Source organism: Apium graveolens, chromosome 1, assembly GCF_009905375.1.
Source record: "Apium graveolens cultivar Ventura chromosome 1, ASM990537v1, whole genome shotgun sequence".
Classification (NCBI taxonomy): Eukaryota; Viridiplantae; Streptophyta; class Magnoliopsida; order Apiales; family Apiaceae; genus Apium; species Apium graveolens.
The window spans coordinates 20,136,580-20,150,681 of NC_133647.1; the positions used below are offsets into that span (position 1 = coordinate 20,136,580).

The 14,102-nt window shown below is 34.7% G+C and overlaps 1 protein-coding gene across 1 annotated transcript; it reads right to left on the reverse strand.

The window, feature by feature from the left end:
* Positions 1-267: 267 nt before the first annotated feature.
* On the reverse strand, positions 268-3,048 carry LOC141661592 (xyloglucan endotransglucosylase protein 34-like). The gene is made up of 4 exons (XM_074468601.1): positions 2,790-3,048; positions 2,581-2,681; positions 1,909-2,102; positions 268-899 (listed from the first exon to the last, which is right to left on the reverse strand). The coding sequence occupies exons 1-4, from the start codon at positions 2,977-2,979 to the stop codon at positions 500-502; spliced, it is 885 nt and encodes a 294-aa protein (XP_074324702.1). The 5' UTR covers positions 2,980-3,048; the 3' UTR covers positions 268-499.
* Positions 3,049-14,102: the final 11,054 nt, after the last annotated feature.

Sequence of the window (14,102 nt, forward strand, 5' to 3'; positions counted from 1 at the left end):
TTTTTTTGGAAGCCCATGTGCTAACGTGACAAAATTTTTGTTTTTTGTTTACAGCATCTAATCTACTTTTGTTTCAAAGTTAATATGATGTGATCCTACTACTTGTCCCAGTACATGAACCAAAGGTCAGTTTTAGTGTGTGAGGTCCAGTTCATGCATTATTCCATTGTTTAAAATTGTATCTACATACAAATTTTGATTTATTAGATTTGATAAAAGTCATGGAACTATCCCTAAAGCACAAACATATGTGCATCACAGGAGTAATTTAGTAAATAGCCCTCACAAACAGTGAGCTGCGTATATAATATAATATGATTTTGTAAATGTTGACAACAACATGATTCGGGGGAGGGATCTATGACGAGTAATTGTAGGATACTAGAGGAATCAAACATACACTGCAGGAATTATAAATACAGTGAGACAACAAGTATCAGATTAGAATAGAATGGTGTCACAAAGCCATAGTCCACATTGACCATTTCAACAGATCAAACTAAGCGTCGCGATCTCTCTTGCACTCAGGAGCCATCGTAGGAAACCTTTTTCGATCTGTACAGTAATTGTAGATTGTAAATCTCTCGCGAACCCATTTAAGACGACGATACTGATAAGCATCAAGATCTTGAAATGCCTTTTGATCCCACCAACGCTGTCCTTGAGTGGCACAGAACTTGGCATTCACTGACGACTCGCATCCGTCAATGTGGAAGCCCTTGTAGGCAGCTATGAAGGGTGCCTTGGACCAGTCCGTCTTCTCCAATCCTCCCCTTGTTGCCCAATCGTCGGCATTCCATAAGCTTGAGTACAATTTCATTGGTTGATCAAATGGAAACTTAACTCCCAAATCTTTGCTGTTTTTGAACACTCTGATTGGAATGTCATCAACCAAGAACCTATAACAAGATCACAAATTTCATTACTCAACTCATACTTCATCCATTTAACATTACATCAGAAACATCACAATTTACCTAAATAAATACATATTTTATTTGTTGAAATTTATAAAATCACCATGCTATCTTTTTCCAGCTACTGTCGAAATTATAAACATTATAAACAATGGCGAGGTTGTCCAATTTTCAGTAGTCGCATCCTATCATTAATGCACATCGCCACTGCTGAAATGAACTCAAATTTTGATTCTCATCTCACACTTTCTTATCTTTTTATTTAATTTGAAATTATCATGATGATCTGGAGTAGAAAAAGTCGATATTTGAGTGTGACCAAACTGAGGGAACCAAAGAAAACAAAGTTTAAAATGGACTAAAAAGTTGATTGCCAAATCTAAAGTGGCATCCGAGATTCTACGTCTTCTACTAAATTTGACGACAATGACAAACAGCTATTGACTCACAAAACATACATAACATGGGAAAATTGCACTTTCTTGATCATGTGTAAATACATCTAACAAAAGGGTGTATGTGTCTACCAACTAAAGCAGACGTTGATATCTGTAGTCTCTACGTGTGATTGAGAGTAAATGGTGGAAATCAACAGCTTAAATATTCTCATTTTCGATTATTCACTACATACCAATTAACAATACATCTGCACATATAGAGGCACGCACATGTACACATGGGGACATGATTTGAAAACAATAATGTAGTATATATTTTACAATCTTCTACCATAAACAAGAGCAGTAAAATCATGTGATAAGATCCTTTTGGAAACATCAAATTTTCATGTACTCTTTTATATATTGAATACATGGATATATTAAAGTATTATGTACACATAAAGCAACACAAACATAGTAAACTTGTGTTATATATTAATGGAAGCACTAACAGATGTTATAATTTTCTTCCTGAGAATATAAGAAGACCAACATACATAAACTATAATATAAAACATGATGATAATTTCTAAAATATAAAGGGGGCTTACACAATCTGGTACAGATTCCACAAAATAGAGTAGGAGTGGAAGTCTTTGGTGGGGTCAAACCAGAGGAAAATCCTTTGCTCACGGTTACCCTTTCCACCGGTGAACACATTAGTCTGTAGTATATATGGCTGTCCTGATCTATTTCCCAAGAACTCGAAGTCTATCTCATCATGCTCTGAGTTTTGCGATGATAGCTGCCCAAACAACAGGTCATGTTTTTAACAAAAAATTTAAACTAAACTCGTTTCGATTTCAACATTAATTTTACTACTCTAACACAATGTCACCAAGTTCATTCCATCATCCATTGTGTATCAAATGAAAATGACCTGACATAGATGGTTCATTAACTAACAGTTTGTCTTGTTGGTGCTTGTTTAAATGCAAACTAAATAAATAGTTTTGCCACAAACTCTAGTTATTATCGAAACCGTTAAGATTTAATAGTAAGATGATATTTTTCCCGTTTTTGGTAATTTGTACTACGATAAATCTTTTATATATAGTGATTACTGGGTATGCAGCCTAACAAGAAGTTGAAGATTTTTGGTCCGGGATGTTTTTTATATTCATTTTTGTAGTTATGCAACCTCCTTCCCCCAAATCCTGGTTCCACTACTATATGTGCTTACAAATATTTGTGTATCAACGAGAGGCATAAGTAAAACATACATAAAAGGCGGTGACAGTGCCAGCAGAATCTCCGGGAACCATCCTTATATTCATACTGAAATGCCCGAACAGATAAGACCCCTTGGACTGAAATCCAGTACCTGACAAGAAAAATTATGAAAAAATGAATTTAGAAAAAAAATAATATGAAAAATGACACTAAACAACAAAATAACAGAACTAAAGTAGTGTCATAAAAGGAAACTAACCAGTGTACTTGTCAAGAAGCAGCTGAATCTCATTACCACCATTGAAGTACTTAATGTGATCAAAAGCCCAAGTAGGAACATAGTTTCTGCCAAATGGTACATTCACTGGTTTTTTTGGAGCTGCACCCATTGCCATTCCACTAGCCATTACTAAAACAAGCACAAACATGCTCACATAACTAAACCTCATTGTAACTCTCTTGTTTTTTGTGTGTGTATAGGTTGAAAATGAATAGGTAAAGAGAGAGTTGGAGATGAGAAGAGAAGCTAACTCTAGTTGAGCTTTTTATAGCAACTGCTGCACTGCTCTACTTCTGCACCAACGAGGTGTCTTCCGGGTCGGGTGAGAAATGTATTATTAAGGCTTTTATTATTGACTGTACCATTCTGAGCTGCTCATGGGTTGGACTGTTTTGGACTCCGCTGGACTGATGGGCCCATGTTTATTTGTGGAGTGAATGACTTTTTTTAACTACTAGACAAGAGTGATATTTCGGTTTATCCGAGCATGTGCCTCCAAAAATGGGTTAAGGCATTGTTATCGAAATCAGAGGATTTCTCGAATTTCATCCATAAATTATAAATATTTGGTTCGATAAAATTATCTGTCTGAATTTAAGATATTAATCATTACTTATTAATATCTAGTCATTTCTTTTGGTATAAGTAAAATACTTGTTAAGAAATTTTAATCACATAATACTGATAATGAAAACGAAATGAATATTTTATGAAATTTATGATAGGAATAACAATATGACAATAAAATTTTATATACTAATGATTCAAGTACCGTGCTCTTAATGCCCGCATTAAATTTTATTATAAAATATTAGGGCTTAATAATTAAAACTGTAATGTGTCGAAGATTGATTATAGAGATTCGCAATACAAGTATAAACATGATTCATCATTCATCAAATCAACCATATCGATTCGACCATCAATCATTGCGATGGAAATAATGTACATGCATTATAGTAATTTATATAGTATCAAGGATAGGACAAGTATTAGATAGTATCCCATTTAGCTCGTCTCGTTGATTTCTATACATGCACTATTTTCATGTATTTCGAAATTTTTATAAAATATAGTTTTATAATATTTTTAATTTTTTTTTAATAAAAGTTTAAACATGAAATTTTTATTTAGAAAAAAAAAATTAAAAAAAATATTTGTGGAATTATACTTTAAAAAAGCATTGAAAAGCGTGCCGAAAAATAATGTATAGAATTCAATGAGACAGAGGGAGTATGTTATACTACCTCCCGTCACATGGGGTTCTATACGTTTACTATTTGCACGTATTTCGAGACTTCTATAAACTATAATTTTGTAATGTTTTTTTTAAATTATTTTTTTTGAATAAAAATTTAAATATGAAACTTTTATTCAGAAAAAATATATATTATAGAGTTATGCTTTAAAGAAGTATTGAAAAGCGTGCCGAAAAGTAATGTATAGAATTCAATGGGACAGAGGGAGTACTAACTTAGAACCTACACAGTGTTTCAATGATTTAATAATTTAAATTAATTTTAACTTGACTGAATATTATATTTTAGGTCAGATAAATATTTTATTTTATTTTTTAGCCCAGATAAATATTATATATTTATTTTTAACTCGATGTCATTTTATCGATCAGTATTATATTTCGATTTTAATTTTGGAATAGGTCGATTTAATAACAAAAAATTTTCAGTTGGATCATTTGTATTCATTATTTTATTTTATCTCGAGATTCATTATATTATTATGACAAAATTTCAATATTTAGTTTTTTAATCTTATTCAGTCTGGATGAATAGAATAATTTTGTTTTAGCTGAAATAGTATATATTATTTTATCTATCGCGAGTCTGGATCAATTAAATTTTTTTGTTTTAGCCTTGATAAATAATATTTATTATTTTGCTTTATTTTAAAAGCATTATACCGAACAACAAATTATATTTTATTTTTATTTTCATCTAGTTCAATAGTATAATTTTTTTTGGTCTAGACGAATAATATATACTATTTTTTGTCCTAAACCTTTATATCGACCAAATTTTATATGTTATATTGTTGTCCGAAATCTTTAAACTGATCATGTTAGGAAATGAATAACAAAGAGAGGGGGGGGGGTGAATGTGTTTTACTGTTTTTATGTTTTTCTTGAGCTTTTTATGGTTGAACAAAATAAATTAAATCTTGTAGTGAAATGTGTTACTGCAGAAATTTAAACATGCAATAATCAAGAACACAGATCTTTCAAAACTCACTTAATTTTATATTAAAATTAAGAATGTTTTGCTACAAAATTTCTAGGCTCTTTGTTGATAAAAAGCTTAACTTCTTCTTGAGAGTGTTACAAGATTTTCTATCTAAATTGTTAAAACTGACTAAAGGACCAGTGTTAACTTTATAATTTAGTTAACTGCTGTTTTACACAGTGTGCAATAAGACATGCTATTAACTTTAGCAAACTGTCACTTGTCATTTCCATTTTAGGAAAAACGTATCTTCCATTTATGGCTTAGCATATCTTAGCATCTTGTGTTTACTTTGATCTTCCTTTGTTAATTAATCTTCACCATTAATCTTGCACATCCTTCAAACTGCTTTTTGTAGACTTGTCAATCCAGCTGTTTGGATTGTTTGTTGATTGTGAATCTTGGATATTGAACTGGTCTGCAAATTGTACTTTGAGATTTTACCTCGAGATCTCCATTTGGTCTATAGAGAACTTGACATCTCGATAAGTATATTGGCTTATCGAGATCTCTAATACTCCATAGTTAATTTGACTTGTAGAGATCTCTGAGTTCTCTATAAGAGAATTTGGCTTGTCGAGATCTCTAGTCTTCATATCTTTACTTTGACTTATCGATATCTCTGAGTTATCTAGTGGTTTATTGACTTATCGATAACTCAGAGTTCTCTAGTCAAATTTGTCTTGTCGATAACTCAGAGTTCTCTAGTGAATTTTGGCTTATCCATATCTCTGAGTTCTCTAGTGGAATTTGACTTATGGATAACTCAGAGTTCTCTAATGAATGTTGACTTGTCGATAACTTTGAGTTCTCTAGTGAAAAAATGACTTTTCGATCTCTCCAATCCTCATATCTTCAATTTGGCTTGTCAATTTGTGGGTTCTCTATAAGCTTTTCTGACATCTCGATAAGTCATTTTGAGTTTTCGAGTGACTTCTCTATAACACTAAATCTGTGACTTGTAGAGATCTTTGACTTAGAATATTTATATCCAAACAGATTTATTCAACTCTAAGCTTCTTCATAAATCTTCTGAGGCATGATCTTCTTGATCTTCTTCCAGATATAATCCTTAGGCTTGATACTGTTTAAACAAAAAGACTCCAGTCTACTCTTTTACATTTTTACAGACTTTAAATGTTACAAGTACAAATACAAACTAAGATTACAATACAACTCACTTAGGGTTGCCAGTATGACTTAGTCTTGTTAAAGTACAGGCATGTCTTGTACAACAATCTCCTCCAATTTGTGAGAAGATTGCTTAACACAAATTCATGCCTATTAAAAAGACTAACCCCAAGTTAAAAAAAATGGAAAATGAAATTAATACATAAATCTTGATAGAATTACAACTTTTTATATATTAGGAAATTTACAGAGTTTGGATGGTTACAAGTATCAGGTAAAGACAGTTTTTGTTTCTACTTCTTCTCTAAGAACATCCTTTAAGTGATCAAGAATTTCCAGTTCTTCTATGATAGGCGTGACACTTAGAGCTTCCACAAGTTTTTATCTTGCTACCTTTGGATAACCACTATCTAGTAAATCAATCATAAATCTTGAGAATCCACCAGCTTTAATGTTTATAAATTTCCCATCCTTAGAGATTCTACTCATTCCTTTGGCCTTGAGCTCTTCTGGTCTTTTTATGAACATCTCAATTTTCTCATTATACTTCCTCACTCTTTCTTCAGATTCAGCCTTATTTCTTTTTCTTGTTTCCTCCCTTGTAATCAACCATTCAGCTATAACTGATCTCCATGACCTTGTAGCAATATCATTGTCCTTTAGCAAACTTATTATTCTTTTAATTTCTGTGGGAGAAAGAGAATCCATTAAATCACTTCCAAGAAAGGTGAATGACCCATCTTCATAGAAAATTCTAACTTCCCTAAGAGATACAACCCAAACTCTGACTATTTCCTCAGCAAGTTGTTGAAAATGATCTTCATCTGAGATGCACCAATTTAAAGGCATAAAGTCAGATTGCTTGAAATAGTTCCAGATGGCCCTTTTAGTGACTTCTCATTTCTTTGTAAGCTTGGCTTTCTTAGGCTTTCTCCCAATAGATTTGAGATTGACTTTTAGTGAAGGCTTGGCTAAAGGTAAGGTTGTGATTTTCTTGAGACTTGTTTGGCTTGTGATGATTGGAATTTTTAGAAAAGAGTTGGCTGTTTGTTTGTATAGAAATTTTGGCTTAGAGGTTGAGAGTGGTTTGTTGATTGAGGTTGTTGATACAGAAGTTTTGGCTAGAGGTTGAGCTAGAGTTGTTTGGATTTTTAGGGTTTGCTGTGGTTCTGAGCCATCATGATTCTTTTTACTTCTCCTCTCACTTCTTATCTTCTTCTCCTCATCTTTTTTATCATCCTCCTTCTTCTTCTCTCCACCCTTGCTGCCAGATGGCTTAGTGAATTGACTTGGATTTGATCCAGAAGGATTTTGATCATCTTTCTTCTGCTCATCATCATCCTTGTCTTATCTTAGATTATATTGTGTATTTGGAAGAATGGTGTCAGGGTTCACAATATATCTCTCTAAAATATTTATCATCTCCACATATTCATGCTTCTTGTTCTTTTTATGCTTTAAGTCAGACTATAATGTCATGATCAGCCTCATGTTTGATCTGACACAGTGTTTGGGAACAAGAAGATGTCTGGCTTGTTTGGTCATAGAAAAGATATAAACTACTCATTGGTTTGGATATAGATAGGCTTCTGAAAAAGCTTCTATATGTGCCTTTTTAAGCTCTTGGAGAAGTTGAGTATCTTCTTGAATGACTGGATTTACTCTGTCAATCATCACATCAAGTTCAGATGCTCTTAGAGTTTGGATATTTGTGAGAGTCGCCTGAATGCATCTGTCTACTCCACCATCGTTGATGTTCATGATAATCCTTTTCTCTAGAAAGTTATCAATCTTCACTACCACTACCCTTAAGAAGTTGATGTTCTTGGCCAAAGCTTTCTTGCAAGTCATATAGTTATTTTTAAAGGATACTCTTAGTACTGCAAGAAGGTCATTGAATTCCTGATCTTAATTTGGTCCTTCTGCAGCCCTTTGAAGTCTTTCCTTTCCAACATCAATTTGCGCACTTGAGCTTTGACCAATTAGAACAGTTTCTTTAGCCTTAGATTTAGATTGTTGAATTCTAGCCTCAATCTCCCCCTTAGTCTTGGTGATAGGCATGAGGAGGGGAGTTGAAATTTCTGGCCTTACTTGTTCAGGTAGGGAAGGTAGTGGTATGTTGAGTTTTCCCATGATGCCCCCCAAAGCAACCGAATTCTGCATTTGAAGATGCTTATGAGAGTCCACTAGGGTCTGGATGTTAGTTTGTTAACTTTTGACTAGAGAAGTAAAGGCTTGAACTTGTGCAGTGAGAGAAGCATTCGAGTCTTGCAGTGCTGAGACTTGAGTTTGAAGAGATTAGATTTGCAGATTTGTGGAAGTGGAGAAGGCTGATAAGAGCTAGTAGGTGTGCCAAATGTTTCTTCTACAACCTGTTTGATGCCTTCCATAAGCAAAGCTGAAGGCTCATATATGCTCTGGTAAAGTTGGTCCAGCTTGACCTTAGTGTCATTGAAATGAGTGATTTGCTGCTGGACAACTGTATGGAGAGAGATAAAGGATTGTTTGAGATTTTTGACTTCTTTTTCAATAGAAGCAAGATATATCCTTGAGATTTGCTCAGCAAAGTGCTTGAACTTGGAGGTGATCTTTACTTGAGATGGAATAATCTCATCCATTTTATCCTTCACCAGCTTCCTTATCCTGTCTTCATGACCAGTCAACTTGATTCTAGGGCTTTACCAAACAGGTGAAAAGCCTTAGGTTGAGCTTTGTAGACCTCAGTTACTGCATCATAGACCTCCTGTGGAGTCAAGACCTTGGCATTGCTCCCAAGAATAGTAACATACTGACCCCTGAATCTTGCCAAAACTTGATCCATCTCCAACACAAAATCCTGAGATAGCCATGCATCCACATTTCCATCCCGTTCTTCATCATTCATAATCTTCTCCTTCTATTTTTCAACATCTTCATTGTAAGTGAGCATGATGGCTTGATAATCTTGATTGCTCATATCAGAACTGAGTAGATGTTGTGAGATATTTTCCATTCCAGAAATATGTTCTACTAGAAGATCATCTATAGATGTAGGTTGAGAGCCAGATTCTTGCAGCCATTGTGATAGAATGTGTGGTTGTTAAGGTTGTGATGTTGAGGGTTCAGAAACACCTGTGACTGAAGTCACAGTTTTACTCACAGATTGCTCTGTGGTTATGGCTAGTTGTTGTTCCACACTAGTTGTGGGAACCTCCAATTGAATTGGAGGGGATTTGATTCGGTTACTACCATGTGCACCAGTCTTAAACCCTTGTGTGTCTTGCGCCACACTATCACCCGAATGTGCTATTCTTGCCTCCCCTATGACAGGATCACTGGCAATTGTACACTTAGCATCAACTGCCAAAGCAATTTCTGCTAGGGTTTTGAGGGGAGTTGTTCCTACATGAGGAACCTCCAAATAAATTGGAGTGGATTTAGATAGCTCCCCCTCAGGAGTACTACCCTCAAACCTTACAGTCTGTGAAGAATGCTTTACACATGAAGGTGCATTTAGTATCTCCATGGGGTCTTCGATAAAAATTGATGAATCCCCCATGGTTTTGATGGCATCATCAAGGTCCACCCCAGCTAGTAGCCTCTCACCGTCTGAATGAATTGTCTGGGTGGTGAGCAAGGTTTCTTGAACGAAGTTACTTGATTTAGCTTGCACTTGAGAATCAGATTCAAGTGCAGTTGGTAGAGAAGAAATTTAAGATATAAGAGATTGTTGTTTAGTTGTGAGTGTTGGCAGCTCCCCCTGAGTGGATGAGGGATCTTCAAAAGATGTGCTCTCACTTTGTGTGCCATCCTTATTTCTCCTACCATACACTTGAATTGCTTCAGGTGCAGGCTGTGCAGACTTTTTACATGGGGCATTGGGGTGATTGCTCTTTTCAATAGATACACCCTGTTGAGAGGATGTATCTAGATTCTATTTAGTCCCCATTTTTATAACTTTATCCTTTTGGGAGGATATAGAGGTGGCTTGAGTGATCAACTCAGTTTGTTTACTCTTCTTTGATCTCTTGACCAAGGGTGACTCAGTTTCTATTTGATTCTCACCACTCTCAGTTAAAATAGCTAAAGTTACCTCATTTCTCTTCTTTTTACTCACGTCATCCTTTTGAGAAGATGAGGTGGTTGGTTTCCTAGCTTCTACAGGTTTTTAAGGAACATGCTCAATATAGGCAGGTTCCTGTGGGTGTGCCTGTGTTTGTGCTTCCACAGGCTCAGGCACCATTGTTGCACTAGATTGATTTGCACTACTTCTCATGTCTGGCATATAATAACGGTAAGTCTTAAATCTTTCAATCATGAAAGGTGTTAACTTAAGACTTACTGAAACCTTATTCTTAGTAAGAAGTGATTCAAGCAAAATTTTGGACACTTGCTTACAATTGCCAATTAGTGTCCTGTTTACACCTTGTAGCATATGTATGTCATTAACTTTATAATTTGAAGCTGACATAATAAATCTAGGCAGAAAGATCTCCTTACCTCTTGACTCCAATGGCATTGTGAGTCTGGTGCTCAGCTCCTCCAATATGTAGTGACCTATATTTATATGTTTGTTGAGGGCCATTGAGTAGACCAGCTTCTAGACAATACTTGAAATGTTGTCAAATCCTAACTTTCTGCAAGTGAATGTCCTTATCACAGAATCAAACAGGAATGACCATTCCCTCCTCAGATACTTCTTGCTCATGCTGGCCAGATTGATCCTCTCAGAGTAATTGATGAAGTCCATGAATTCATACAGCGCTCATCCTGAGTTGGAGCCTCCACCAGCTTGTCAGTAGGAATGCCCAAAGCCTTATTGACATCATCCTCATGAATCTCCACATGTTGTCCCTTAATTGTGTAGTTTATCACTATGGTTGCAGCTTGATTATCATGCACAACTGTCCTTGTTGTTGCTGTGTTCCAGAAATCCCCTAATATTTTCAAATACAACACAGGATTAGCAGTAAGAGCGCCTACAAAATAGGTCTCATAAAGGAACTTGACAAAGCACTGAAAAGGTTCAGGTGCTTTGTTTGCATCCAGAAATGCAAGAAAGTTGGTCTCCTTGGGGATGAAGGGTACAAGATTGTTGGCTGCCATTGATATAAGTATGAAGTTTAGCAGGTAAAAAAAATTTGAGAGAAAGGAGGAAAAACTAGGGAAAAATTGATTTTAGATTGAAAGCTAGGTCACTTGAGATCTCAAAAGTTGTAGGTATGTATATGTATCGAGATGTCTGGGTTTTTATAGTAAAAGCAAATGACTTGTCGAGACCTCAAAAATGGATGTTTAAAATTTGTTTATCGAGAAGTCATTTTAAGAAATGAAATTACATATCGAGAAGTCATTTAAAATTACTCTTATAGAGATCTAAAAATTGACTTATCGAGATGTCAAATAAATACCCAGTTTGTCCAAAAATGAACTGAATTAATTCTAACTTTTATTTGAATAAATTAAAAAAAAATTCAAATAAATTTGCCAAAAGTATTTTACCAAAATAAGTTATTAAGTTAAATTATTTCAGTTCTGAGTTATTGAGAAATCTAAAAATTATACTTGTAGAGAACTCTGTGAATCAACACTACTAGAGAACTCTACAAGGACTTATCGATAAGTCATAATAAAGCTTATCGAGAAGTCACTCGAGAAGTCAGTGAATTGACTTATCGAGAACTCACTCGAGAAGTCTTAAAATGACTTGTCGATAAGTCAGTTAGACTTATCGAGAACTCAGTTCTCTATATACTTTTGAACAACTTAATTCTGCCTTGTTTTAATTTTACATATCAAAGATGTAAATTAACAACTGAGCAATTTTCTTAGATTTTGAAAAATTCCAAGTTAAAAATTTTATTTTGAAAAATTAATATGCAGAGATTTCTGAAATATTTATAATTCATATTTCAGTTAATTTTCAATTAAATCAAATTAATTTTGATTTACTAGAGATTAATCTGCTGCAAAATGCTGAGTTCTTGCCTTAGGATGAAGAATTAAGCATTCCAATTTCACCTACAAGTCTAGTGAAAGTTGCTTCATCCAAAGGTTTAGTAAAAATGTCAACTAATTGTTTTTCTGTTGGAACAAAATGAACTCAATGGTACCATTTGTAGCATGTTCTCTAATAAAATGGTACCTTACATCAATGTGCTTTGTTCTAGAATGATTAACTGGATTAACCACTATAGATATGAAACTAGTATTGTCACACATGATAGTAATTTTGTGTAACACTAGGCCATAATCCATTAGCTGATTTCTAATCCAAAGCACTTGAGCACAACAACTTTCTGCAGCTATATATTCAGCCTCTGCTGTAGAAGTTGATACAAATTATTGTTTGTTATTTTATTCTATACCAAGATACTTTGACCAAGAAATTGACAGCTTCCACTAGTACTCTTTCTGTCAACCCTGCATCCAGAAAAATCTGCATCTGTGTAGCCAACAACTTCAAACTGGTTCCCTTAGGATACCATAATCCCAAGTTTGGAGTCCCCTTAAAATATATGAAAATCCTCTTCACATACATCAAATGTGATTCTTTTGGATTGGCTTGAAATCTTGCACATAGACATGTTACAAACATGATGTCTGGTCGACTTACAGTTAAATAAAGCAATGATCTAATCATTCCTCTGTAGCTTAAAATTTCTACACTCTTGCCTTTTCTATCTTCATCCAACTTTGTTGCTGTAGACATAGGTGTAGAAGCAGGTGAACAATCAACCACACCAAACTTTTTCAATAAGTCCTTGACATACTTAGTTTGGCTGATGAAGATCCCATCACTTCATTGACTGACTTACAGTCCAAGAAAGTAACTTAATTCCCCCATCATACTCATTATATTCACTCTGCATAAGGTTAGAAAACCTTTGGCAAAGCTTTTCATTTGTAGAACCAAAGATGATATCATCCACATAGATCTGAACTAGGATAATATCTTCCCAATGTTTCTTGTAAAAGAGAGTATTGTCTATAATACCTCTAGTTAAACCATGCTTCAGTAGAAATTCTGACAATGTATCATACCAAGCTTTAGGTGCCTGCTTTAGTCCATATAGAGCCTTGAGTAACTTGTACACAAAATTTGGAAATTCTGGATCTTCAAAGCCAGGTGGCTGTTGCACATAAAGTTCTTCTTCTAACTCACCATTTAAGAAGGCACTTTTCACATCCATTTGATACACTTTGAAATTTGAATGTGCAGCAAATGCTAGAAAAATCCTTATTACTTCAAGTTTTGCAACTAGAGAATTATTTTTATCATAATCAATTCCTTCTTCTTGTGAGTAGCCTTTTGCGACCAACCTTGCTTTGTTTCTGGTAACTATACCATTTTTATCCATCTTGTTCCTGAACACCCACTTTATTATAATAATGCTTCTATTCTTTGGTGCAGGAACTAACTCTCAAACTTTGTTCCTTTCAAACTGATTAAGCTCCTCTTGCATTGCAGATATCCAATCAGGGCCAATTAGAGCTTTTTCAGTTTTCCTGGGTTCTATTTGAGACAGAAAGCATGCATGTGGGCACTCATTAACAGTTGCACTTCTAGTCCTCACATCAGTAGTAGGATCACCAATAATTACTTCTCTAGTGTGACTTCTATCCCACTTTCTTGTATGAGTTTGTTGACTTGTGCCTTCATCATTTGCTTCATTATTGGTATGACTGCTAGATCCTTCTTCTCATTCCCCCCCTGAGTTTGTGCTATCAAATTCAGGTGTTTGAGATGAGCTTCCATTCCCATGATTTTGTTGTTCAGTAATCTCTTCATTCAACATCTGTTATGTATTGACTTCATCTTCACCATCAGAATCACTATCAATGTTGAGGTTTTCAAATGCAAAGGCTTCAGCTTCATTTTCATCAAGGCATTCCAAGCATGGACACTTGTCATCATCAAAAGTCACATATGTGCTCTCCA